Source organism: Episyrphus balteatus, chromosome 2 (genome assembly GCF_945859705.1).
Source record: "Episyrphus balteatus chromosome 2, idEpiBalt1.1, whole genome shotgun sequence".
NCBI classification, from domain to species: domain Eukaryota; kingdom Metazoa; phylum Arthropoda; class Insecta; order Diptera; family Syrphidae; genus Episyrphus; species Episyrphus balteatus.
Genome location: NC_079135.1, coordinates 29,357,682 through 29,381,960, shown reverse-complemented (window position 1 = coordinate 29,381,960; position 24,279 = coordinate 29,357,682). Strand labels below are relative to the sequence as shown.

Sequence of the window (24,279 nt, the reverse complement as noted above, 5' to 3'; positions counted from 1 at the left end):
TACAATTTGGTTGCCTTATTCAGGACTACCATTCAAATATTCATCCTTGCAACAAAATACAAAAAAATCAACACGAACCTTATAAACTTTATAAATATTTTTTTTATTAATTCAAATATTTTAAGTATACAACCATAGTTTTTTTTTATAAAATAATTTGAAAATAATTTTAATTCGATAAATAAACTTAATTTCTATAACAAAAAAAAATTATAAAATAAAATGAAATAAATTAAAAGAATAAATATTCATGTTTACAACCTATTTACAATTTTTTTTTTTTTTTGTCTTAAATACTAATTTCACTTTGAATAATATAGCAACCATTATAATATTTTCTTTCTTTTTTAATAAAAAAAATTAATAATTAACTACATTAACTCTATTATCTGGTGGTGGTCTATAACACCAATAAGATCCAACAACACCAAGTCCAATAAAAAATATAGTAAATGCCGATAGTCCTAGTATTACACCAGTTGTTACATCATGCAATGGAAATCCTGGATAAGGATCCAATGCTAGCAAAACTAATAATCCACAACATTTTAGCAAGCAGAACATGGTAACAAGTACATAACCTGAAGTGTAACTACGATTAGGTAACCATTCACTATGTCTTGATCGAAATCCTAAAAATCCAAGTCCAACACCACAAAAAGCTGCAGCTAAACTAAATTGTAGATAAAAGGATTTTCCCATCTGCAAGGATATAAAAAAATGATTAAGTTTCAAACTTTTTTTTCAAAGAGAAGAAAAAACTTACATGAGCAATCATATAAATACAAAGTCCCGAATTCATAGCACTTCCAAGGATCAACATCAGCGATACCACAGCTAAAGTTGCAGTAGCATTTGCAACTTTCTGTGGGTATGAATTGTTCCAAGTTTTATTGAGACTATCATCGCCTGGATTGGCCATTGCCACTCTGGGCTGGATCACAGCAGTTGTCCTGGAATCAACTGGAACATGTCTCTGAAGCTGTTGGGGATACTCATATTGTAATCGATGGGGAGATAGTTCCTTCTTCCTTTCCGGTTGGCTAGGATAGATTTGTTGGCTTTGGTAATAGCGAGGGGTGTTTGGGTTGCTGTTTCTAGGAGTTGACATCGTCCTTTTAATTGGTGTCTTCCTTGGAGTCGATAGCAACTCATGAAGTTTCCTTGTTGCAGCTGGATTCTTCAAAGGAGTATTGGGATATGAGGAAATCATAGTTCCCTTCTGTGGTGTGGAGGTCTGTAAAGGAGTCCTAGCTGCAGGATCCTGATTACCATGACTCTGGTTAAGATCTGATGAACTAAGACAAGTTTCTTCCTCATCTTCTGTTGGAATCACAGCATACCGATGCGCTCTTCCATTATGCATTTGAATAATCTCATGATTATCATCTACAATCTCCTCATCTTCTGCAGTTGGGACCATTGCATAACGTTGATTGCTCTTTTGATCAACAAGGACGAAAGTTTTACTTCCAAAATCACTGGAAAATGCTGGTTTCATTCGAGGTTGCTCTTCATACATAGAAATCGGTGGCAAACTCGTATACTGTTCCGACGAGTCTTCATGGAGCGATGTGGGGCCGTTATTTACGGGCAGATGAGAATACCGATCAAGATTATCCTGACTCTTGGCAAATCGGCGAGGCGTAACGACGACTTCCGATGGTTCCGGACCAGGAACGATCGCATATCGATCCTTCCGTGTTGTTGGCAACTCTTCGACGGGCACCAAAGCGTAACGGCCGCTTCCCGATCGCGATTCAAAGGGGCCATTTGTTGTTCGATTTAAATGCACCCCAGCCGGTTTTGGGCCAGGTCTAGGTGGTGAGGCCGCATCGAAGCGTCTCTCCAAGCCAATGTTTTTATTACTATTTGACAATGTTCGAAACGATCGTGTAGATACGCTTCGTTGAATACGAAGTGGACCGTCGCGGGGATTTTTTACTGGTACCGATGACCCCGAGGTGGAAAAATTCAAACTTCGATTGTAAAAAGACTGTTGTTGGTCATGTTCTCGGTTGACCGATGGAATTGGATAGAATTCACTATTTTGGCAAAAAGCCGGATTGGTATAATTGTGACGAGACATTATTTTATTCCTTAAAGGACATTAAAAAAAAACACATCTATAGCTTTAAAGTATTTCTGTTTTCAAATAAGAAAAATTGGAATAAATTGTTTGGAAGTGAATTTTTGAACTTTTCACGACAAGATCCTTTCTTGAACTGAGCACGCGATACTGAACAACACTCCAATCGAGCTCTAAAATGAGAGCCCCTTCTCCCTAATAAATAAACGAAACGAATAAAATTCAATTCAATCCACACACAATGTTTGTGGACGAAGAGAAGTTGTGTTGTGTATAGGGTAATAACATCTGCTCCTGCTGGTTTGTGTTTTTAAAAATGCTGGTTTCTTTGCGAGGGGTTTTTTTCTTCTTTCGTTTTTCATTGACATTGAGGGGTGAATTTTTGTATGATGTTGTATAAAGTAACAGCCGTTTAGATATAGAAAACACATACTAATGCATTTCGGGAGTTATACACTAATAAATATATGAGTGACTTAGGTAATTATACAATTGCATAGAATAATAGTTGTAAGCTGCCGCTGCTGCGCCTCGATGTTTAGCACACGTACGGGGTAACGTTGACGACGAACCAAGACCACGACTATGTTATAGAATTTTGGCCGTTACATTTTTTTTTTTTTTTTTTTTTTTTGTTCTAATGCTGCTTATGAATGTGGGTTGTTTTATTTAACGCGCGGGGTGGCCATGGTAATCTATTATAGAAATGTGACAAATCCAAGGAACAAATGCGGTTATAGAAAAATTTGATATGTTGGTATACAGATGAAAAGTAGGGGAATTTCTTCCATAGTTCTAATTATTTGTTAGAAATTTGGATGTTTTGAGTATAAGTTCGACCTTTATCTATAAAGTCAAGATAATTGATATGATTTCTAGTTATAACATAATTATGCCACAAATTAAGAGTTTGATATCTAAATTGGTATAAACTTTCTTGATCATGAATTAAAAATATAGGTAATTGAAGAGTTTCTATTTTATAAAAAATGGAATTAAAATATCATAAATTATTGCAGATTTCTAAACGGTCAAACAAGTTTTCTTTTAGATTAAAAAGTTCTTTTTTAAATAATAAAGAAGGGTGATGTTTTTGGAATATCATAATACAGTCAAGTCTATTTGTCAAAAATAACTGGTCATACCGGTGGGATTTGTTATTTTATATACCTTTTCTTTGAAACATCAACAACTTGTGATTTTATAGGTGATTGGGATTGTAGATAAAGTTGTTAGAGTTTGGAAAAAATCGCAATTAAATTACAGAGAACAATAATTTTAGCTAGAATCTAGATAGAATTTTTAGGCAGGAAGATATTATTCCATCAAAATAGAGAGATGAAACCTACTAGATTTAAAAATACAGCTTGCAACGTGTACTTTACTTTCTCGATTATATCATTAAACTGCATCGAAATTAATCACTTTCGATTAGTTCCAGTTTAATGATATTTTATTAAGTAAGCTACAAAAAAAAGTGATTTTCTGTGCGTGCCTTCTAAAAAACGGGTTGGGGTCAAAATCCCGAAATCCCGAAAATTCAAAGTCCCGAAATTCCAAAATCCCAAAAAACCAAAATCCCGAAAAACCAAAATTATCCCGAAAACCCTTAATCCCGAAAACCCAAAATCCCGAATGTTTCACTTAAAATTTCAGTTAACAGACAATTTTGAAGAGCTTTTCGATTCACGTGAAATTCTAAAATTAAAGAAGTTTAAAAGGCAGTTATAAGTAAATTAAAACAAAAATTTTTGTTTTTAAAACAGGCGGACGCTTTGCTATCATAAATTCAAAAGTAAGAGGTTTCTCAAAATTGTATACGTTAATCTATCGATTTACGTGAATAGAGGTGAATATAAAAATTTGGGTATTTGGCACGCATTTAAAGTAACTAGTCGGTTTTTTACTCAAAATTAGAAACCTTAATTGCTTACAAATTTAGTTCTAGTTAATTAATTATAAATTTCCGTACGTAATGATGTGTGCAAAAATGTTTTTAAAAAAAATGTATACCAAGTTCCAAGTGAAAGTATTCAAAACGACTTGAGTTATTGCGAGTGATAGGAAAAAAACGATTTCGTCTACGATACCTGTTCACCATTACCACTAATTTTTAGCTATCAGTCACATTTAAACAAATAGATTTTTTTTGTAAAAAAATGTTCACAAATTTTGGAAAAAAATTGGTATGCAATTCAAAATTAAAATTATTCGACATTTATTTAAATAGAGTTTTAACTGTTCGCAAGTTACAGTATTGCAAGAAAATTGTTACGTATCACAGCGCATAAGTCAAAAGTATAAGTCATCACAAGATATATTTTGAGTTCAATTTATTTAGATATTTTTCTATTGGAAATGGACACTTTCTGGTAGTTGTTATTTTTATCTGTTTATTTTTTAATCGTTTCTATTGGTGAAATGTCAGTGATTACTTGAACCAAGAATATGGCAACACTCACAAAAAGTTCTCTACCTACATATAAAACCTGTAGGAAAATTAATTTTGTTAACTATTGGTAAATACAAATCTCAATTTATTTTTTTATAAATTACTGTTTTAATGTGTGGATTTGAAAAGTCTCCTAGCTTTAAAATAGGTGCAACACTTCTTTAAGTAAAATAATAATTTTTGGAAAAGTTTCAAGTATGGTTTTTGTAACTAGTTTCTATATGGCGCTATAGAAAATACCGTTAAAAAATGTTGAACAAAAAACGTTGCATTTAAGTGTAAGTTTGGTTATTCTCTTATAACTCATTATATGCTGGTGTTTTTTATGACCACAACTTCATCCCTATATATGTATTATGTAATTTACTTTTGAATTTAACAATGAACAAAAAATATTTAATACATTTTTAAATCAAATGAAACCAAATCTGAATACTTTTTTTCGAACTAGGTTTTAAACTCGACAAAATATATAAAGAATTTGTTGTCAACCTATGTTAACATCACAGACACACAAAAAGCCGTGGTAGATTAATGATAATTGTTATACCGAAAACCGAAACTGGTTATACAAACTTTAATACATTTTTTGTCCGAATCGTAGAAGCCCTTTAAAAAACAAAACTTTTTTTATGTCGTTTTCGATTGGCTCTCCGGAAGCGTCCGGAATCATTCAGAAGCCTTCTGAAACTGTTTTATTCGCACGAAAATGACAGAAAAAACTCTTCTCAGAAGAGAAATTCTCTTCTCGATTCCAAATCAGAATCCAGTCGAGAAGCACTAATACATCAATATTCAAAAGTCAAAATAATCACTCAATCAGTTTCTTTTGTTTTGTTTTCTGAAATTATTTTTTTAATTTACTTTCGAACAAATAAGAGCATTATTATATTTATTTAAAATATTTTACCACCCATCTATCCTATTAATTTATTGAATATTACCGTTTTTGAATATTAATTTATATTATTTCGTTTGAAGGAAAAAAAAATTATTTAATGTTTGATTCAAACTGTTTTATTGGATTTCAGAATGAGTGAATCCTTGAGTGAAACCAATCGAAAACGACATTAATTTAATAAAAGAAATCTCAAATAATGAAATATATTAATTTATTCATTCAACTACTATTTTCAGCACCGTCTTTTGAATTACTTCTACAATGCTCAATTGTAAAAGATCAGAATCGTGATTTGTCTAGATTCATGTTTTATTTAATCGGGTTATGTTCAAAATATTTTGAAAAAATTGCTAGCAGTAACTTTCACCTAATAAAATTTTGCTGAATAAATTGTTTCAATCAATAATTTCTTTCCGATTGCGAACTAAGAGACTCCGAACAAAATCAATGGCATGACCATCACATCCTCATGCCACCAAATAATAGTTACTTCAAAATCAAAACCAACAACAACAACAAAACAAGGATTAAAATTAAATTTTAAAAATCCAACGCATCAAAGAATAATATAACACTTGTATAATTTTGAATATAAAAAGAATTTATTTTATACCTCAAAATACAGAAAAATAAAAATATATTTTAAATATTTATGTTGTAAAAATTAAATATACATAAAATGTTTTGTATAATAAGCGAAATAATAAAACCCTTAAATAGTTCATAATAATTTATGTTATTACAATTTATTTTTTATTTTTTTGTTCACCCATGCTTACTTAACTTTAATCTTCTTATTTAAAAAATAACCCTTTCATCCTATTTTATCAATTATAATCGCCTCAATCGTCATGTTTTCAATAAATCATTGCACTTTAATAAATATTCTCTATTTAGAGTTTTGTTTGTTTTTTTTTTTGTTTTGTTCATATTTCAACAACCAGAATATCATAGTTTTTTTTTTTATTTAAAATGAGGCGCAGCACAAAAAATGCAGTTTCATTTTAAAAATAATAACAAATTAAATAGAATAAAAATCATATATGAAAAAAAAACATAACAATAAAAACAAAATTTAAAAAGCAAAACAAATTAATTTTCTTTTTTTTTTTCAAAAAAATAATCACAATTGCAATGATTTTTTTTTTGCTAGAATTTAAAAACTATACAAACATACACCTGTAACTTATTTACATAATTATTATTATTTTCTTCGTTGAATCATACGTGATAGTCGATTGGCCAAAAACGGCCACAATATTAGGAAAACAAACCATTGCGGCGAAATGTCTTGGAATGGCCACCATTCTGGTTTCCTTTCAAGTCGCATCTGTAACGATAAAAAGGCAAAATGTATCCAATCTTTAAAAAGAAACTTAAGAGTACTTACTTTTTTTAGTGCAAAGCTGACTTCAGACAAATTCTTTTCAACAGCACTCATGCGTTGGTTAATAGCAGCAAAATCAACGCTCATACGGCGAACGCTGCTTTGAATTTGCTCCAAAACTAATTGCTGATTTGTATCGTTAGCCCTGTGATTGGAGCCATTTTCTAAGATAGGTAAATCACTAAGTTCGCTAGGTGTCTGAAAATTGAACGACTGAAAATCTCAAAATCATTACAAAAAGGCAAAACCAAAATTATCAACAAAAATAAAAATAAACGACAACCCTCAACCAAATAAAACAAAACGAAACAGCAAAAATGCGACTTACACTATGATACGGATGAACATATTGCGATTTGACATGTTTTCGAAATGAAGGCATCTCGAGATTATCCTTCAAAAGTTCAAAAAACAACCCAACGGAGAGTGTTTTGGTGTGTGTGAGAGAGAAAGAGAGAGGGAGAGATATTCGAGCGTGAGAGGAAGAAGCACATTTTACTCATTTTTTATAATATCAGATGGAGAAGCAAAAGAAAGAAAAAATAAATTAAAAAAAGAGTTAAAACTCACCTCCACTGTATCTGTATATTCATCATCAGATTGATCAACAGTCTGACTATGATGAGATTTGGATATCATGTAGGTATCCGTTTCACTTTCACCTCCAGAGCCATTCGCGTGTCCATTTTGATGAATTTCTCCGTTAGCAGTTAGTCCAGGTTGTGGACTATTGCAACGAGAGCTGAATGGTGAATTGGGATGAGACTGGGCAACCTTCATAATACCAGGAGCGACAGCTTCAAGATCATCCAAGTTAATGCTCTCCAATTCACTGACGCTACCCATGAAATTGGCAACGTTTTCGGTGTATGACATTGTTTCAATGATCTTACGGAGTTCATCAACGTAAAGTTGCATTGCTCGTTCTTTGGGTAAATCACCCAATGATGACCAGGCATCCCATTTAGCTCTGAAAAATAATTATACTTATAAAGTCGACTCTATATTTTACTATATTGTACTCACTTTCGAACAACATCCCAGAATTGAGGTTTTTTCTGTTTGCAGGGTCCAATGGTTGCTTGTTTAAAGTATCCATAAAATGACAACATCATAGCGTTGCTGGGCTGATAAGATCCTGAAAAATATAAAATCATCATCGATTTAGTTTTTCGAAAATGTAAGTAGTTCAGTTCACTACTATGAAACCAAAATATCAGAAACCCTAATTTTGTTCCTAAAATTTCTTAGAATATACTTACACTAAGTAAAAAAAAGACCATCCTGAAATACATATGTGAATGTCTCTTTTATACTCGTTTTTTTGTTTGCATACATAGTTTGCTATTAGGTGCACAACTTTGCTTGTGCCGTTTTTTCCAAAATTTGACGCTTTATTCTTAAAAGGTCAATATTTATTTATGATTCAAAGTAAAGTGCGGGTAATTTATGGATACCCTCATCTCATAAAAACAATGCAATCACAAATCATCCATTCTAAGGCTTATCAAAGAGGCATGAAAAAACAAACTTTCCATTCCAAACTTAAAACTCGTCTATCAATTTTTTAAACAAATTGAAAAAGTACTTGATAAAAAATAAATTTTACTGCACGACCGACGTCATAAATGTGAAGAAGCAAGACCTAGTGACTAACATAATAACCGTCAACTATTCTTTTGTGATATTCTTGTGTGCGTGTTATTTATTTTACGAGAATGGAAGGGCCCTTTGTCAATTCCTCGCAAAAGGCAGTACTTATGAATTTTTTTTTTGGAGAGGCTGGAAATCGAACACAGACCAATAGCGTCATAGTCCATCCCAATAACCGTTGCGCTATGCGGTACTACAAAAATAGCGCTTGGTGTTCAATAAAAATTATCATTTGCTCACAATCCATTAAAAAAAAATATTTCAAAACAATTTAAGCATAGAAACTTTCAAAAATACAAATTTTTTTTGTAAATCCCAAAATTAAATTTACTTAAAAAAAACTCAGTTAATTCCTTGGTTCATTTTAGGTCTGTTTAACCCTTTCGAACCCAAGCTATGAAAATCAATATTAAAAAATGTTTTTTCGGTATTATCGGGTCAAAAACATCACAACTAAGAAATATGAATAGCAAAAAATTATTTTCCAAAATAATAAATAGCAAAACTAATGTGTTTTTCTCATGTTACATGTAAGTAACATGCACTGCCTATGACCACCAAAAAAAGTCGGAGAACTGAGAAAATAACTTTTTATGAAACTATAATGTATGCTACTTCTTCTAAGCAAAAAAAAACAAAGCACTTTCTGCATTAACATTTTTTATATATTTTTTTCAAAATTATGACCATATATAAAAAAAATATTTTTTTTGCTAAAAAAAAAAATTTTGAATTTCAGTCCCTTTCTCGACAAAAAAAAATTAAAGGTATGATATTTGAATAACTTTTTGTGATAATCCAGTAACTTGGCATTATTATCTTTCAATTAAGCCATCGTAACCTAAAAAATTGTTTAATTTAATATTTTTTACGAATTTTTAAAAAAATGTTACATGAGAGTAACGCTGGGTCCGAAAGGGTTAATGAAGAAAATCTGAAGCAGAACAGATCAGAACAGCACAAAAATGTGAAAACTGTCAGAACAAAAAATATCAGGAAAGTACAGCTCCATGTTTTATAAAGTTGACTGTTGCCTATCAGTTTTGAAACTGGAAATTAAAATTAATTTGATAGTTATGACTTTTTATTAAAATAAATTATTATTAATTATCAAATTTATTCACATTTTCAATATTTCTTCATATTTAGAAGATTCTAAAGAAATTTCCATTTTTTTTGTTGTTTTAATTTTATCATAAACAAAACAAACAAATCAGCTGTTGCTTGACACTTCTCACTCATTTGCTCTACCTCAAAAGTAGGAGTAGGAACTAGAACTAAACAGTTTATGGCAAGATTTTCCTTCATGGAACACACAAACCTGTACTTTCTTTTCGGATCAGATTCATTAAACAGACCTTTTATTCACAGTACACTGTACTGTGCCTTTTATTTATTAGACTGGACTTTTTTCTTGAACGCTTTATGTGTCAAGAACGTTAATAATTTAAAAATTAATAAAAATAGAGACTTTTGTTCAAAGAAAAATAAACAAATAACAGTTCGAGGAAATGTGTTTGTTTTTGGTTGTTTTTTGTTCTGAAAAACAATGAACTCAAATTGTAATATTTTGCGATTAAACTGCAACTTTGGAAACTTTTATGCTTTTTTGAAAACTACAATAACAGCGCGACTTTTTAAAATAATAAGCCATTCTCACACCGTACAAATTTTTTTTGCGGTGTTGCTCTCAAATAAAAGTTACAAATTGAATTTTTATAAAACTTGAAACTGTTATTTAATTTGCAGCGAAATGGCGTATGAAATAAAAAATATTCTGATCAATTAATTGTTCCTAATTATTATTTATTATATTACATTGTTATCAAATAATCTAATAAAAAAAATGAATTGGCATAATCAACTGACTACAAGTGTACATTTAAATGTAGAGCTTAAACTTTGTTTAAGTTTGTTGTGATTGCATATTCACGTTTTCTCAGTTTTTGTTAATGACAAAAGTTAATTTCTATTGACCTGCTGCACACATGGTTTTATTATTTTTTTTTTTTAATGACAAAAAGGTATTGAGAAATATAATTTGCAAACAAAAGTTTCGCGGTCATGCGTCTAGTTTTTTTGCCTTAACACATTAAATACGGAAATGTCCGTTTCTGAATGTAACCTGAATCGGATATACGACTAAAAGAATCAAAGAACTTCTAAAAATACAGCAGTTTGAAATATAGGAAACTTTCAAAGCTTAAATTCTAAATTAAAGACTCTAATTTGCTTATTTAAGTTTGCGCTAAGTTTTTGCAGTACTTGATTCTTCCAATTCCAATACATTTGCAAGTTAGGTACATAATAAAGTCCTAAGTATTTGAATCAATTACAGGCAATTCAATATAATCGAATTAAGAACAACAAAAAAGTTTATGCAAATGCTCTGGAATCGACTTTTAAGAAAACATTTTTTAATTGATCCAAAAAGATCACGCATTTTTAACATCTATTGAAATTCTTAAATCTAGTGACGCTTATAAACCAGTACATTAGTAAACAGGTATTACAAAATAATGATGTTAGAGTTACATGAAAAAAAAACTAAAAGATTCAAAGACCAGTTTTGTACTGCTACAAATATAACCGGTTCAAGGTCATTTGGTTGTTTTTATGCCATTTTTTATTGTCACTTAAATTTGAACTTTTTTTTTTTGTTAATGTTAATAATACTTGACTTTTCTTGCCCCTATTTATGGACTTTGTTTTGGAATGCAACTGGAGATCTATTCATTAACAAAAATTTGTCATCACAAATAAACACAGTCATACTATCACAAAAGTAAATATAAACATTGAAAATAGAAACGAAGTGAGCCAAATATAAGCAAATGTTTATTTTTGTTTAAATTTTCAGGGTTATGATCAGGAAGTCAGAGGTGATAACTCAGTAAACAAAAATTGTATACTCATATTTAAACCAGAACAAAGCTCATAAAAAGATCAATGATCTTTTAAAGCATAGCGTCATAATCAGACAAACCAAACAAGACTAATGGAGAAGAATCCACCGGGTTTTGTTGTTTTATTGTGTGAAAGGTAACTGATAATTGTGTTATATATTTTTATGACATCATTAAAACACAAAAAGAAAAAAGAGTTACGCTAAAGTAGACCACTTTCTTTGAAGAATAAAGCAACCAAACTGCTTTGGGGGTATCTACCTTTGGACTTAAAAACAGAAATTATAAATATACACCTACTTGAATTACAACAACTATCACTTTCTGTCCGTGATAACTGCCAATTGAGGCAAATCACTCAACTGAAAGTTTTGTTAGAAGTCGCGTCGTTCGATGGTTGGTGGCTGGAAAGTGGAATCGATTGAAAGGCTGCCCATCAACAAGATTTCAAGAAATTTAATCACGTATACATATGGTTACCATATGAATTAAACAAAAAAAACTATTGATTTTTACTTGCGATAGCAGTACCTATGCATGCCTTATATACATTCATATATCTTTGCCACCGGGTACAAATGGGTTAAGTCACAAAATTGCACTTTCCGAGTTTCGATGAAATAAGAATAACCTCTTTTTTCTCTTTTATTTGGTATCAAAAACATAAATTTAGAACAACTCTTTTCAACTTCAACTCAACTTCACATTTTCAGGCAAACTATCAATTATGACTTAACCCCTTTGTACCCGGCGGCAAAGATATGTACTTCTAGATAACAACCAAATAATGGAACTTTTTGACTAAGTAAATGTAGGTGGTCACCGACATTTTCAATTTTTTCTTTACTTACCATTTTTTAATTACATACAAAATATATGCACTTTCATTTAAAAGCTCAAGTCAAGAGACGATAGAAAAGAATTGAGGAGACCAAAATTTAAGTTGATATTTGTTTGATTTTTTACAAACTTAAATAAAATTCTCTGACTAATCTACAAGTTTTCCTTGACCAAATATAAGAACATTGATTAAATTTGTAAATAATTGCAAACTCATATTTTTTAGTTGTGGTCTTCATAAACCTTAGATCGAAAACAAACTTTTTTTTGTGTCATTTAATTGGCAGAGTTCAATTCACTGATATTCAGGTGTAATTGACATATTTTTAAATTGTAGGTTTGATTTTGATGGTTTCTGTTTTTTATGAGTTTTTTAATGTTCAATGCACTAAAGTACATTGCATTTCATAACCGATTAGCCCCTGAAATCGATTTTATATACAGGGTGTCCCAAAAGTAATGGATCAAACGAAATATGCTGATAGACCAACTTTAGGGCTCTCAGAATTTGGTAACTTGTTCATCCCAAATTCTTACGGTTTTCGATTTAATGCAGTTTTTGTGAAATTTCGAAAAATCCCGACTTTTAAACAGTATTTTGCTTCCTCCGCTCATAATTGATTTTTGTTTTTTACAATTCTTTCACTAAAACATTGCCTAATAATAAGAAATAATTAATTAATCAAAATATTTTTTATTTCATACGCCACTTTGCTGCAAATTAATTAACATGTTCTATGTTTTATAAAAACTCAATTTCTTTCTTTTATTTCAGAGCAACAATCTGAAAAAAATTTGTATGGTGTGGCACTGGTTTATTATTTTGAAAACTTGTCGTGTTATTGCAGTTTTCAAAAATGTATAAAAGTTCCCAAAGTTGAAGTTAGAACTGAAGATATTACAATTTAAAAGCAACAAAACAGGGCTTTTCAGAGAAAAATAACAAAGAAAAATAAATACATTTTCTCGACTGTTGTTTGTTTATTTCTTTTTGAACAAAAGCCTCGATTTTTGTTTGTAATTTTGCTCTGAAAACGTCTGTTTTTTTTGCATTCAAATTAAAATATCTTTCGTTCTAATTTCAACTTTGGAGATTTTTATACATTTTTGAAAACTGCAATAACAAGGCAAGTTTTCAAAATAATAAAACAGTGCCACACCATACAAATTTTTTTCAGGGTGTTGCTCTGAAATAAAAGAAAGAAATTGAGTTTTTATAAAACATGGAACTGTTAATTAATTTGCAGCAAAGTGGCGTATGAAATAAAAAATAATTTGATTAATTAATTATTTCTTATTATTAGGCAATGTTTTAGTGAAAGAATTGTAAAAAACAAAAATCAATTATTAGCGGAGGAAGCAAAATACTGTTGCAAGGTCAGCATTTTTCGAAATTTCACAAAAACTGCATTAAATCGAAAACTTTAAGGATTTGGGATGAACAAGTTACCAAATTCTGAGAGCCCTAAAGTTGGCCTATCAGCATATTTCGTTTGATCCATTACTTTTGGGACACCCTGTATATTGTCTGATGAAAGATTTTCAGTATGATGGCCGAATCATAATTGGGCTATTTTTAGGCCAAATATAATAGGTATTGGGCAAATAAAAGTCAATACATAACATGATTCGGAAGAAAAATAGAACAATCAACTCTTTTTGACTGCAGTTCTGGTTCGCCTCTTCTTTCAAAATTTCAACAAATTTGAAAGTATTTTGAAGAAAATTCGTTTTTAATGTAAAAAATATTACGAATGAATTTCGTTTTTAGGGGAATTTGGGGTATTTCATAGCGCAAGACATTTATTCGTTTGTTAAAAATCCTGCAAAAATTTTTTAACTTTCAATGACGATGAGGATGACAATGATTAAAATTTAATGAGGATATTATCCCATTTTTTAATATCTATTATTGTTTTTTATTAACAAAAGACTTATTTTATTTGTGTAAAAACACAAAAAAAAAAAACAAAATAAACGAGATACGAAAAATTCTCACAATGGGCATGTTCAGAAACGTTAGTGGCTAAATATTTAGCCAAGTTTAGCGTCTCTGATTGGTTAGCTCTCAAAAAAATCCTTCCAGATTAGGCAATTTTATTTTTATTTTATTTCTGAGAATACCTTTTCATTTGCAGTTGATGACCTTTTTTAATGTTTTTTTTTTTCGTTTCAATTTCACCTGTCTTATGTAAGTACTTTTCGAAAGGTAGTGCCTTGTATTGGTAACACACTTGCGTATCGTCCTATGTTGTTTAGAAAAATCATTATTTTTGATTTTATACCGTTAAGGGTTAGCCTCCATAGATGGCAATACCATTAAAAATCGTTTATTATAATTTGCATTAAGTTTGGAGTCCCAGGGGTGGAATCGGCTAACGCTAAAGTCGATAGTTGAAAGTCAAATAACGATAATTTTGTTCCAAAAATCGTCGATTTTGATTATCAATTATCGCATAAGTCGATTACACAACTGCTAACATGGCATTTGTCTGCTTATAAAAGTGTTTTAGGTTCTTTTAGATTGTTAGTTCAAAAGATGCCTTAAATGATTATCCATCAAAAATGGATTCCCCAACTTAAACAATTTCACCTGTCTTATGGAAATGGTTGTTCCATAACTATAATAATAAAATAAATGAATAAAATAAAAAAAAAGATAACAGAATTAAATTTCTAATTTACAATATTAATGAAAAATCTTAATATTAAACTGTTTTGATTTAATATTTTCGTTAACTGAGTCAATTAAGTTATAATATTTATTGAAAATATTAATCAACTGATTAATTGGACTGTTAAGCCCATAATTCGATCTGCTAAAACTGGGACGTATTGGCAATCTAGTTCTTAACCCGACACGGGCCGCGTTAAAGTTTAAACTACCCAAAACTGAGAAGGAGGAAATAGATCCATTTATTAATCCAACGATGAAGCAAAGCTGTAAAAACTCTCTATGAGCAGAAAGGGATGGGATATTCAAGAGAATTAGGTTCTGAGGGTAGGAAGACAATTCAATTAAATTTGACCGAGGAAGAAATCGAAGGTAAAACTTTATTAATTTCTTTTGGACACATTTAGTCCGGTCAATTTAGACATCCGAGGTTACATTAATTCCCAGCAAGCTGAAAATTGGTAGGATTGTTAGAAACACCATCATAAATAAAATCTAAAAAGTCCTCATCGATCCGAGGTCTGGAAAAAAATTTACGGGGGGTCAAAGGTCAAAAAAACTGGTTTTTCACGATTTTCAGCAAAACGGTAAGTCTTTTCAAAAAATTTTCAATTCAAGAATTGTAGACCAGGTTATTATATATAAAAAGTGTCATGACACTTTTTTTCCTAAGACCCACCGTTTCTTAGGTATAACGATTCAAAAAGTTGAAGTTGAATTGTAATCGTCGTAATCAGGCCTATTCTAAAAAAAAACTCCCAACTGAAAAGTTTTTGAAATTTCATTATTTTTTAAGCTTGAATTTCGTTCTTCAATGGTTAAGAATATGGGGAAGCAAAAAAAAAAATGGAAATTTTCGCCATTTCTCCGATTGGGGCCCTTCTCCCGAAACCATTTCCCTGGGAATTTTTGTTTAGAATGATGGTGTTTCTAACAATCCTACCAATTTTCAGCTTGCTGGGAATTAATGTAACCTCACCCCCTTATTTTACTCTTATTTGACCGGACTAATTGTAATAAGGGGCCCATATAACACAGCCATATTCTAATACAGATCTGGCAAACGAAAAAAATAGACATTTAATTACGAAGGGATCACGGAACTCACTTAATAAGCTTCCGAGTGCTCTATTAGCTTTTTTGATTATTGAATCATAGTGATCAGTAAATGATAACTTTGAATCTAGGAATGCACCAAGATCAGAAAAGCTGGATTGGATGAGTAAACTAGAGGAGTTTACCATATAATCAAAAACAATGAAATCATGCTTGTGTGTGAAACGCATGGTCTTGCATTTGTCAACATTTAAAAACAAACGATTGTTATTGCACCATTCCCAAAAACATAGTAGGTCATTTTGGAGATTACAATCAGTCAATGAATTTATTTTCCGAAATATTTTTACATGGTCAGCGTATATTAATGAAGAAGAGTTTTTTTTTTAAGATGGAAGGTCATTTATAAATAAAACAAATAATAGTGGTCCCAAATGACTGCCTTGGGGTACACCGACAAACTTATTTGAGTGATTATGTCTGAAAATTACACTATAATATCTGTCACTGAAGGCAACCAATTGATAAATGAATCATTAAGTCCAATTCTTGACAGTTTATTTAGATGAATACTATGATTAAGCTTGTCAAATGCCTTGCAAAAATCGGTAAAAATACAATCAACTTGCAGATTTTTTTCAAAAGCGTCAAAAAAGAATTGTGTTAATTCTAATAAATTAGTGACAGATTAGTGACATTGGATTTTTTTTTAACAAACCCTTGTTGATTTTCACTAATGATAGAAAAACAATTAAAAGATAAGACATCACAAGAACAACTTAGTTATAACAGAGTTTGGCAATGGGGCGGTAGTTAGTAACTAAGTGACTGGGACCTTTTTTATAAATAGGTTTAAGAAAAGCATATTTCCATAGATCAGGAAATGTAGAGTACTAAATTGAGTGTTAAAAAAGAATAAATTGTGAGTAAGATAAATGATTTGCACATTTTATAACATGAATGACAGTACACCGTCCGTCAGGGCCAGAACTTAGACTTTCGTCAAGTTTTAAAATTTGTTCACGAATTGTAGACTCAGTAATTGAAAAATTTGTTTGTCCTAAGTGGGCATATTGTTGAGATGTCAGAGGGGATCGAGGGTCAGATGGGAGAGTTTCCTCAAAGGACTTCATAAAAAACTCCGCAAACATGTTCGAAAGAAAAAACTCTGTTGTCCACAGCCGCCGCTGTTGACAAGTGAAAGGTGACTTAGATGTCGAAGCCAATCTTGCGTGTAAGCAAAGTTCAAATGAACTAACAACCTTATAGACCTCATCCAACTCATCTCACTTAGTATGGTTCTATTGTTCTCTTTAAATACAGATAGAATGGTAACAGTACACAATGCATCAAATACTTCTCATTGCAAAAAAACAACAAAGTAAGTGTGGATAAGCACACTTATTACATCAACAATCAAGACAAGGCGAATAGAAGACGTGAAAAGGTAATAAACCAAACAACACAACTTAAACATACGAGTAGCCAAGCATAAAGTATTTAATTGCAACATAATTGGCATTAAAAAAAAGGTACCTACAAAACAAAAAAAAAAAGAAGAAACTCAACGCAATTGAGTGACAAAAATGTAGCACAACAAAAAGCAGTAATTTTGCTGTGCTAAAGCCCAAGTAAACGAAAACATTCATTAAAACAGCTGACAAAGTATAGTTTGATTTTTTTTTTAATTATATTCCTTTGTATAAACTGACTCCCCAACATTACGCAATAACCAACCAATTAAGGTGTTCACTACACCTTTTAATCTACTTTTGTATAAGAGATAGAAAATATATTTTAATTACCATTCTTTGGAAGGTTCTTAATAACATTGACAGCGGCATTGAACCTTTCCTCGATCGATGACATGTTGTTTCTTCTTCTAGAGAACTGGGCTGGTCACTCTTGTTGTTTTGTTGGACTTTGTTAATGTTTTTTTAGATTGGAAACAAAGGCGTACTTTAATGGTTGTTATCTTTCTTATCTGGACTCTGTTTGGGGTCGACGTTATCAAAAAACACCGAGTTGAAAAATTCGTTTTTAAGGTTTCTCTTTTATTATCTTTATTTCTATTCCAAAGTAAAGCTAGCGTATTGAACTTTGAAACTTGAACACTAAATTTTGGTGTTTTCTAAACTTTTTTTTTCACAAAAAAAAAACTACGACTTTTCTTTTGTTATTGAATTAGTCTTTTATTAATTAACTGTATTGAATTCAGGATAGAATAAAAAAATTGGTTATTTTATTGGCAGTTTTATGGAACTTTTTTTATCTATTTTCTCACTACAATATCACACCAACCACCCAGAGACGAAAAAAATATGGTAAACAGCTTGAAAAAAAACATCAAATCATCAACATTATGCACTTTTTTGCTTTTTTGGAGTAGCGTTTGAGCTTTTCGTCATCAAAAAAATTTAAAAACAAAAAAAAACATGAAGTTTCGCATTGGCTTGCGGCTCGGCGGCGGCTATTTAAAGTAAATGAGGCTTTATATGGGCACGTTTAGCAATGCAATACATGTGAGCATTAATATGGCATAATTGAAAAAAAAAACTTTTGACATTTCTTCTCGGAGGAAGTGGCGTATCTGTATATATACTTGTACATTTATGTGTTTGTGTATATGCATATATGCGTTTGTTTTACTCCGAGAAAGTTTGATTTGATTGATTAGTTTTTTCTTGTACTTCCCAAGTAACAAAAATGAAACCTCGTATTTTCAAGTGACAGAAGGCCTCTATAAGACCTGTTCAAGAGGTTCTTTTAATTATGTAATAGGGGTATTCACGATCTATTGCAACAGGCCTAGTAAAAATTAAAATTTTATTTTTTTACAACAGATCGTGAACGCCCCTCTTCTTATCTATAGTAAATATTGAAGCATGAATGATGTTTTTTTTTCCTCCACCGTTGTTCCTTCTTTTTTTCCATTTTTTATAATTTAATTTTTTGTTTTGTTCGGGTTAATTAATTTTCACTAATTATTTTACATCAAAAGAAACTAAATTACGGGACATGAGTAGCGACAACCATTATAAACAGAATAAAAAAGACAAACTGTTTATCATGGGCGACTCGCCGGTGAGCTGCCATCTGTCAAAAATAATTTTACTCCATTGTATTTTTATTTTGCAATAGGGTTAGGGTATAGCAAAAGTGCAAGACCATTATAAAATTTCAATCCATATATTTTGTTTTTGTAGTGTTGTAAGATTTTACACTTTTGCAATGATACTAGACCAGTTGCATCGGATCGTGAATACCCCTAATAAAATCTTTTTTTTTATTCATAAATCCAACATCTTATAACAACCTCTATAAGGCCTTATTATAACATCCAATGCAAGTGATAGTTTCCTTAGCGAAGCTATAGCCCCGCTAAAATGTTTCGTGGTTTTGTGACTTTGTGACCTATTCACAGTAAAAGATGGATGTATTCGAACAAATTATATGAATTCATTTCCAAACTGATATTTTGCAAAAGAATTTCAATCTTATTTATAATTAAAAGCTGGTGTTTTTAATTTTTTCAGGGCCAGTTGTATGTGAATAGTTTAACCTTTTTTTCAGGAATTTAAATTGCGTACATATTTCGGCGGTTCAAGAATGGATTTGACATGCACCAGTGCTAAACCTCGGCTTTCGGAAGGTAAAAGTTTCTGAACCACGAATTAAATATATATGTACAACTGGCCACCAGAGTGCTTTTACCGAATTGGAGAAATTACTGCACTCCGATAAAGTTGTAAAATATATTTTGCAATTTTTTTGTATAGGGTCAATGTGGGTAAATGTAAACAGGGGTAAGTGAAAACATGGCTCATAACAAGCTTCAGTTAAATCTCTTTGATGCATACATAAGTACAAATCGCGGACGCATGTATCTTTTAACATATACGTCAAGCTCATTGCTGTCAAGAGAGAATTCATTCGACGAGCGTATTTTCCGTGAAAGATAATTTTTTAAAGTGCCAAACAAGTCGTTAGTCTTTCAGAAAAGTTAAATATTTTTGCAGATTCAATTAAGTCAGTACAATTTGCAAATACTTTTTAGTTTCGAATTTTGATGTAGATTCTATGTGAAACAAATAAATTTTAAAATACAGGACATTTATGTCGATTTGCATGTGTTTACATTTACCCCAGAATATTTTTCATGATGGGTAAATGTAAACAACGTATTCTGGGGGTAAATATAAACATATATTTTTGATGAAATTAATTGTTTTAATAAAAATAAAGTATTTTTAGTCAATTAGTCAGCTATTACATGAAGCCTCAAGAGGCGCGCCTCTTTTCAAAACTAATGAGTGCAAAAGAGAAAGAAGATAAAACAAAAAATTATCCGACCGGAGAGTCGTGGGCCAAAATTCTGAGACTCTTTTTTGACGTTTCTTTTTCTACTCTTTCTTTTTTCAACATTCCCTTTCTTTTCTTTTTGCTTCTTGGTGGAATACAACAACAACAATACTTAAATCAAAAGAGAAATGTCAAATTTGAGTCTTTGACTCAAGAGGCATCATGTAATAGTACGCGCCTCACAGAATGATTATCAAAAGAAAATTCGAAAAAAGAGTCAAGCCTCTTGAGGCTTCATGTAATAGCTGACTTACTATTGCTAAAGTGCCGTGGAGTCACATTTTATAGTAGCCAAATCCATCATTTTCAGTGGATGATGTTGCAAAATCGGTCTTTGACGTAAAAACAAAAAAAATATGAGGTTCAGAGCTGCTCAGGATGCATATTGGGTGCCTATATAAAGAATCAAAGGAAGAAAACAAAAACTTTTATTGGAATTTGAAAAAGTTTTTGTCAAATACCTTCTTGAACGTTTTTCAAGTCGTTATCCATATGATAAAGAGGAAATTCTGAATTTTAAATCAGTGTTCACATTTACCCCAAATTTGTAAAAAAACACAAACATGGTGAGGTATTTGTAAACATGCCATATTTGACAGTAATTTAAACAATTTGGGAAATATTTGTTTATATTTATAAAGAAGAATTGCCATCATTTCATATTTGCATTTGAAGATACCTGTGAAGTTGTTCCGTGAAAACATATTAAAATCTAAAGTCGAAAGAAAAAAAAGACATGAAATTGTTTACATTTACCCACATTGACCCTAAATGCTATTGTGAAATGTGAACCACAATTCATACATTTCCGAACGCTGCAAAATTTATCAAACCGCACATGTTTGCCAAAATGCCAAATGTCATATCAACCTGTCACCTGTCAAATGCCACATTTTCCAAATAAACAAATTTTATTTTATTTTTAAACTCATGAAAATATGAGTTTTGCAGAAAAATTACTTAAAAAATATGGATGGAAAGAAGGTAAATTATAAGAAAATACACAATCCTTTATGAAATATATCAAATTAAAATATTTCATTCCCGACCTAGGCGAAGGTTTAGGAAAAAACAACGATGGCATATCTGTCCCTCTTAAAGCCAATCTCAAATTTGATAATGCTGGTCTAGGAGTGGATAAAGCTGACGAATTTAATAATCACTGGTGGGAGCGTGTATTCAATGAAGCTGCTAATAATGTTGAAATCCAAAAAGACGGTGACAAAGTTGTTGTCAATCGAAAAAATGATGAATCTGTTGAAGTAAGCAAACCAAAATTAAAACGTACGGATTTTGTGTTTATAACATTGATTGTTTTATTTTTAAGATTACAACAAAAGAATACTCCACTCGCAAGTTGAAGAAGAAAACAGTTGGTTCTTATGATAATTTCCTATCATCTGCGACATTGATCAATACGGGAGATGAAGTGGCTAATCCTTTTAAGATTGACACCAAAGAAATCGAGGTGTCATCTTATAAACCTCTTACAGATGAGGAACTCTTTGCAGCATGTGGCGGAAGAACAGCTCATAAAGGTGCTCGACATGGTCTCAAGCTGTCTGGGAAATTGGCCCGAATAGAACAGCAAGAAAAAGAAATGCTTTTAAAAATGCAAACAAATCCCATTGAGGAAATTCCCGATTCGTGGACTGTTGTAAAGAGCAAGAAGAAGAAAAACAAAAAGAAATCTGAAGAAGAAGAAAAAGCTTCAGTACCTGAAGAAGATTCAAAATTAAATAGTTTACTCTTTACCACAGAATATTGCATAAAATCAAAGAAAAAGAGAAAAGAACAAAAGAAAACTGAAGAGAAACTATCAAACTCTTTGGTTTCGGTTTCTTTGGAAAAAGAAAACGATGACGAGACATTGCTTGCTTTGAGTGAGAATTCCAAGGCTATTAAGAAACTTAAGAAGGAGAAAAAGTTGAAGAAGAAAAATAAAAAGAATTTAAACAACGACTCATATCGAGAGCAAAAGGAAACAGAACCAATTGAAATTGAGGAGGCTTCTCCTGCTCAAGAAGATGTAGAAACAAATGAGTCTATTGAAGTACCTTTGAAGAAGAAACATAAAAAATGCAAACATGGAATTGACAAGGATGCAAAGGAAGCGCACAAAAAAGCCAAAAAGATAAAGAAAAATCTTAAGCACATAACAGAGGATTTGGAACGATCTATTCTTGTTGAAACATAGGCACAATTTAGGAGTATATATAAAAGTTACTATTGGGGATTATTGCGAATAAAAATTTCCCTGGTAATAGTTTAACTTCTTCGAAATTTAGAAATGTAATTGATTTACTTCGGAATTGATTATAAAACTGCCAACGAATTTTAATCTAATTTCTAGAGGAGATTCACGAGAGCAGTACAAATTTCTAGAGGAGATTCACGAGAGCAGTACAAATTTGAAGGAGGGAACACATGTTTTCAGGGAAATTAAAATTCCTCGTGATATGTACCCAATAGGGCACTTATGTACCTAGTTTATATTTTTTTCTGTACCAATAAAAATATTTTATTTTTTGAAAACAGTTTTTGTTGGATTTGGAGTACATATTACCAAGAGTGATTAAAATGTTCATTATAGAGAACTCTAAACTAACTTCTAACTAGCCTTTCCTACCCTCGGTGGGTCTATTTTGTGAAACGATAATCGTTGAAATTACTTCTTATTTGCTCAAATGCGATTATGTATTACGGCAATTAATCGATTAATTTATACAATAGAGTCGTTTATCTTTACGACTGGAATTTGGCTATCGTTATATTTGTATTTTCATTTAGGTAGATGGAAGATGGTAGAATGACTGTGCACCTCAAAAAAATATTTTTTTAGGTATGGCTTACTTGTTATACATAGTCGCTCTTTGCCGTGAAGATTGTTTTGTTTACTTGCCGCTCGTTTCGTATTACTTATAAGGGCCTCACAAAGGGGGAATGTAAGGAGTGGCAACACAAGTAAAGGTTTTTCTAATTGATTTATTAGTCATGTTTTATTTCCATCGTGATCCGGATCAGATCATTGAATTTATTTGCGTTACAACAAAAGTTTGATTTCGTTTTGTTATTGTAAAGCAAATAAATTCAATGATCTGATCTGGATCACGATGAAAATAAAACACGGCTTTAATTTTTAAAAACATTTTTTTTATGAATTGTAAGATATTGAATGAAGGTATCCATATCTGAGTTATGTGAAACGAAAATATATGAGGGATCTACGAAGGAAAGACTTGAGTCACCCTTACTTACACAAATATTTTAATAGGAACAGTTTTATTGGAGGCTAGATGTTATGCCATTATAAACAGTGTCAAAAAACCAAAAGTTACTCACCCTTCCAATTGATAGTATCTACTTCGAACAACTTGTAGCTTTTAGTTGCCTCAGTTGGATTGTCCTTTTTGGTTTGGAAGAAGTTTTTATTTTGCAATTTCATTGTTTTCATAGTTGTTCACTTCGTCCCTGATGGCCGAAATATGAAAGCTTTTTGTTGATATTTTTGATTCTGAAATTGTGCCAGTTTGTTCAAGTAATTAATCACATTATCACTTTTTAAAAATGCAGACAATAATTCGATGATAGAGGGCACTTTGTCATGGAACGGTCATAATAAATTATCCCCTTATTTTTGAAGTACCTTCTGTTTAATTGGATTGAAGCATATAAATTATTTAATAATTTAAATTCCTTGTTAATGAGAAAAATGAACATTTTTAATTTTAATTGAAGGCAGGAAATAAACTGAAATACTTTAATTATTTCAAAATTTCATGGAAATCTTAAGTGAATTGTGGAAGAGTATTAAAAAAATTAAAACTTAACAAAAGTTAATAAATTGATAGTTTATTTCAAAATTCTAAAAAAAATCCGGTAAACATAAAGCAAATAACAATTATAGTCAAATACGGTGATATTATACTGCGGATAGCTTTGCCAAAAAAAAACAAGCT

The 24,279-nt window shown here is 31.0% G+C and overlaps 3 protein-coding genes across 7 annotated transcripts; 1 reads left to right on the top strand and 2 right to left on the bottom strand.

Moving 5' to 3' along the window:
* Window positions 1-360: 360 nt before the first annotated feature.
* Window positions 361-2,688, bottom strand: LOC129909358 (uncharacterized). Its single transcript, XM_055986444.1, has 2 exons — window positions 767-2,688; window positions 361-702 (listed from the first exon to the last, which is right to left on the bottom strand). Exons 1-2 carry the CDS (start codon window positions 2,087-2,089, stop codon window positions 361-363), a joined length of 1,665 nt encoding a protein of 554 aa, XP_055842419.1. The 5' UTR covers window positions 2,090-2,688.
* Window positions 2,689-5,611: 2,923 nt separating this feature from the next.
* On the bottom strand, window positions 5,612-23,940 carry LOC129910238 (acyl-CoA-binding domain-containing protein 5). 5 transcript variants are annotated; one of them, XM_055987531.1, is made up of 6 exons: window positions 23,663-23,937; window positions 7,856-7,967; window positions 7,400-7,799; window positions 7,158-7,223; window positions 6,833-7,027; window positions 5,612-6,772 (listed from the first exon to the last, which is right to left on the bottom strand). In XM_055987531.1, the coding sequence occupies exons 1-6, from the start codon at window positions 23,772-23,774 to the stop codon at window positions 6,647-6,649; spliced, it is 1,011 nt and encodes a 336-aa protein (XP_055843506.1). In that variant the 5' UTR covers window positions 23,775-23,937; the 3' UTR covers window positions 5,612-6,646. The 5 variants fall into 5 exon arrangements, with proteins under 5 accessions (XP_055843506.1, XP_055843505.1, XP_055843507.1 ...); XM_055987530.1 differs by having other exon boundaries at window positions 6,833-7,042; window positions 23,663-23,931; XM_055987532.1 differs by lacking the exon at window positions 23,663-23,937 and adding an exon at window positions 17,764-18,301 and having other exon boundaries at window positions 6,833-7,042.
* On the top strand, window positions 21,185-22,855 carry LOC129910237 (G patch domain-containing protein 4). Its single transcript, XM_055987528.1, has 3 exons — window positions 21,185-21,304; window positions 21,374-21,582; window positions 21,648-22,855. Exons 1-3 carry the CDS (start codon window positions 21,259-21,261, stop codon window positions 22,515-22,517), a joined length of 1,125 nt encoding a protein of 374 aa, XP_055843503.1. The 5' UTR covers window positions 21,185-21,258; the 3' UTR covers window positions 22,518-22,855.
* Window positions 23,941-24,279: the final 339 nt, after the last annotated feature.

Excerpts from the sequence above, each read along its gene's own strand:
- LOC129909358 (XM_055986444.1), bottom strand. The coding sequence starts at position 2,089 with ATGTCTCGTCACAATTATACCAATCCGGCTTTTTGCCAAAATAGTGAA. Across the intron at positions 703-766 it reads GTATTTATATGATTGCTCAT|ATGGGAAAATCCTTTTATCT; the intron begins GTAAGTTTTTTC and ends ATATCCTTGCAG.
- LOC129910238 (XM_055987530.1), bottom strand. The coding sequence starts at position 23,774 with ATGAAAACAATGAAATTGCAAAATAAAAACTTCTTCCAAACCAAAAAG. Across the intron at positions 7,968-23,662 it reads AGATACTATCAATTGGAAGG|GATCTTATCAGCCCAGCAAC; the intron begins GTGAGTAACTTT and ends TATATTTTTCAG. Across the intron at positions 7,224-7,399 it reads AATATACAGATACAGTGGAG|GATAATCTCGAGATGCCTTC; the intron begins GTGAGTTTTAAC and ends GAACTTTTGAAG.
- LOC129910237 (XM_055987528.1), top strand. The coding sequence starts at position 21,259 with ATGAGTTTTGCAGAAAAATTACTTAAAAAATATGGATGGAAAGAAG. Across the intron at positions 21,305-21,373 it reads AAAATATGGATGGAAAGAAG|GCGAAGGTTTAGGAAAAAAC; the intron begins GTAAATTATAAG and ends TTCCCGACCTAG. Across the intron at positions 21,583-21,647 it reads AAAATGATGAATCTGTTGAA|ATTACAACAAAAGAATACTC; the intron begins GTAAGCAAACCA and ends TTTATTTTTAAG.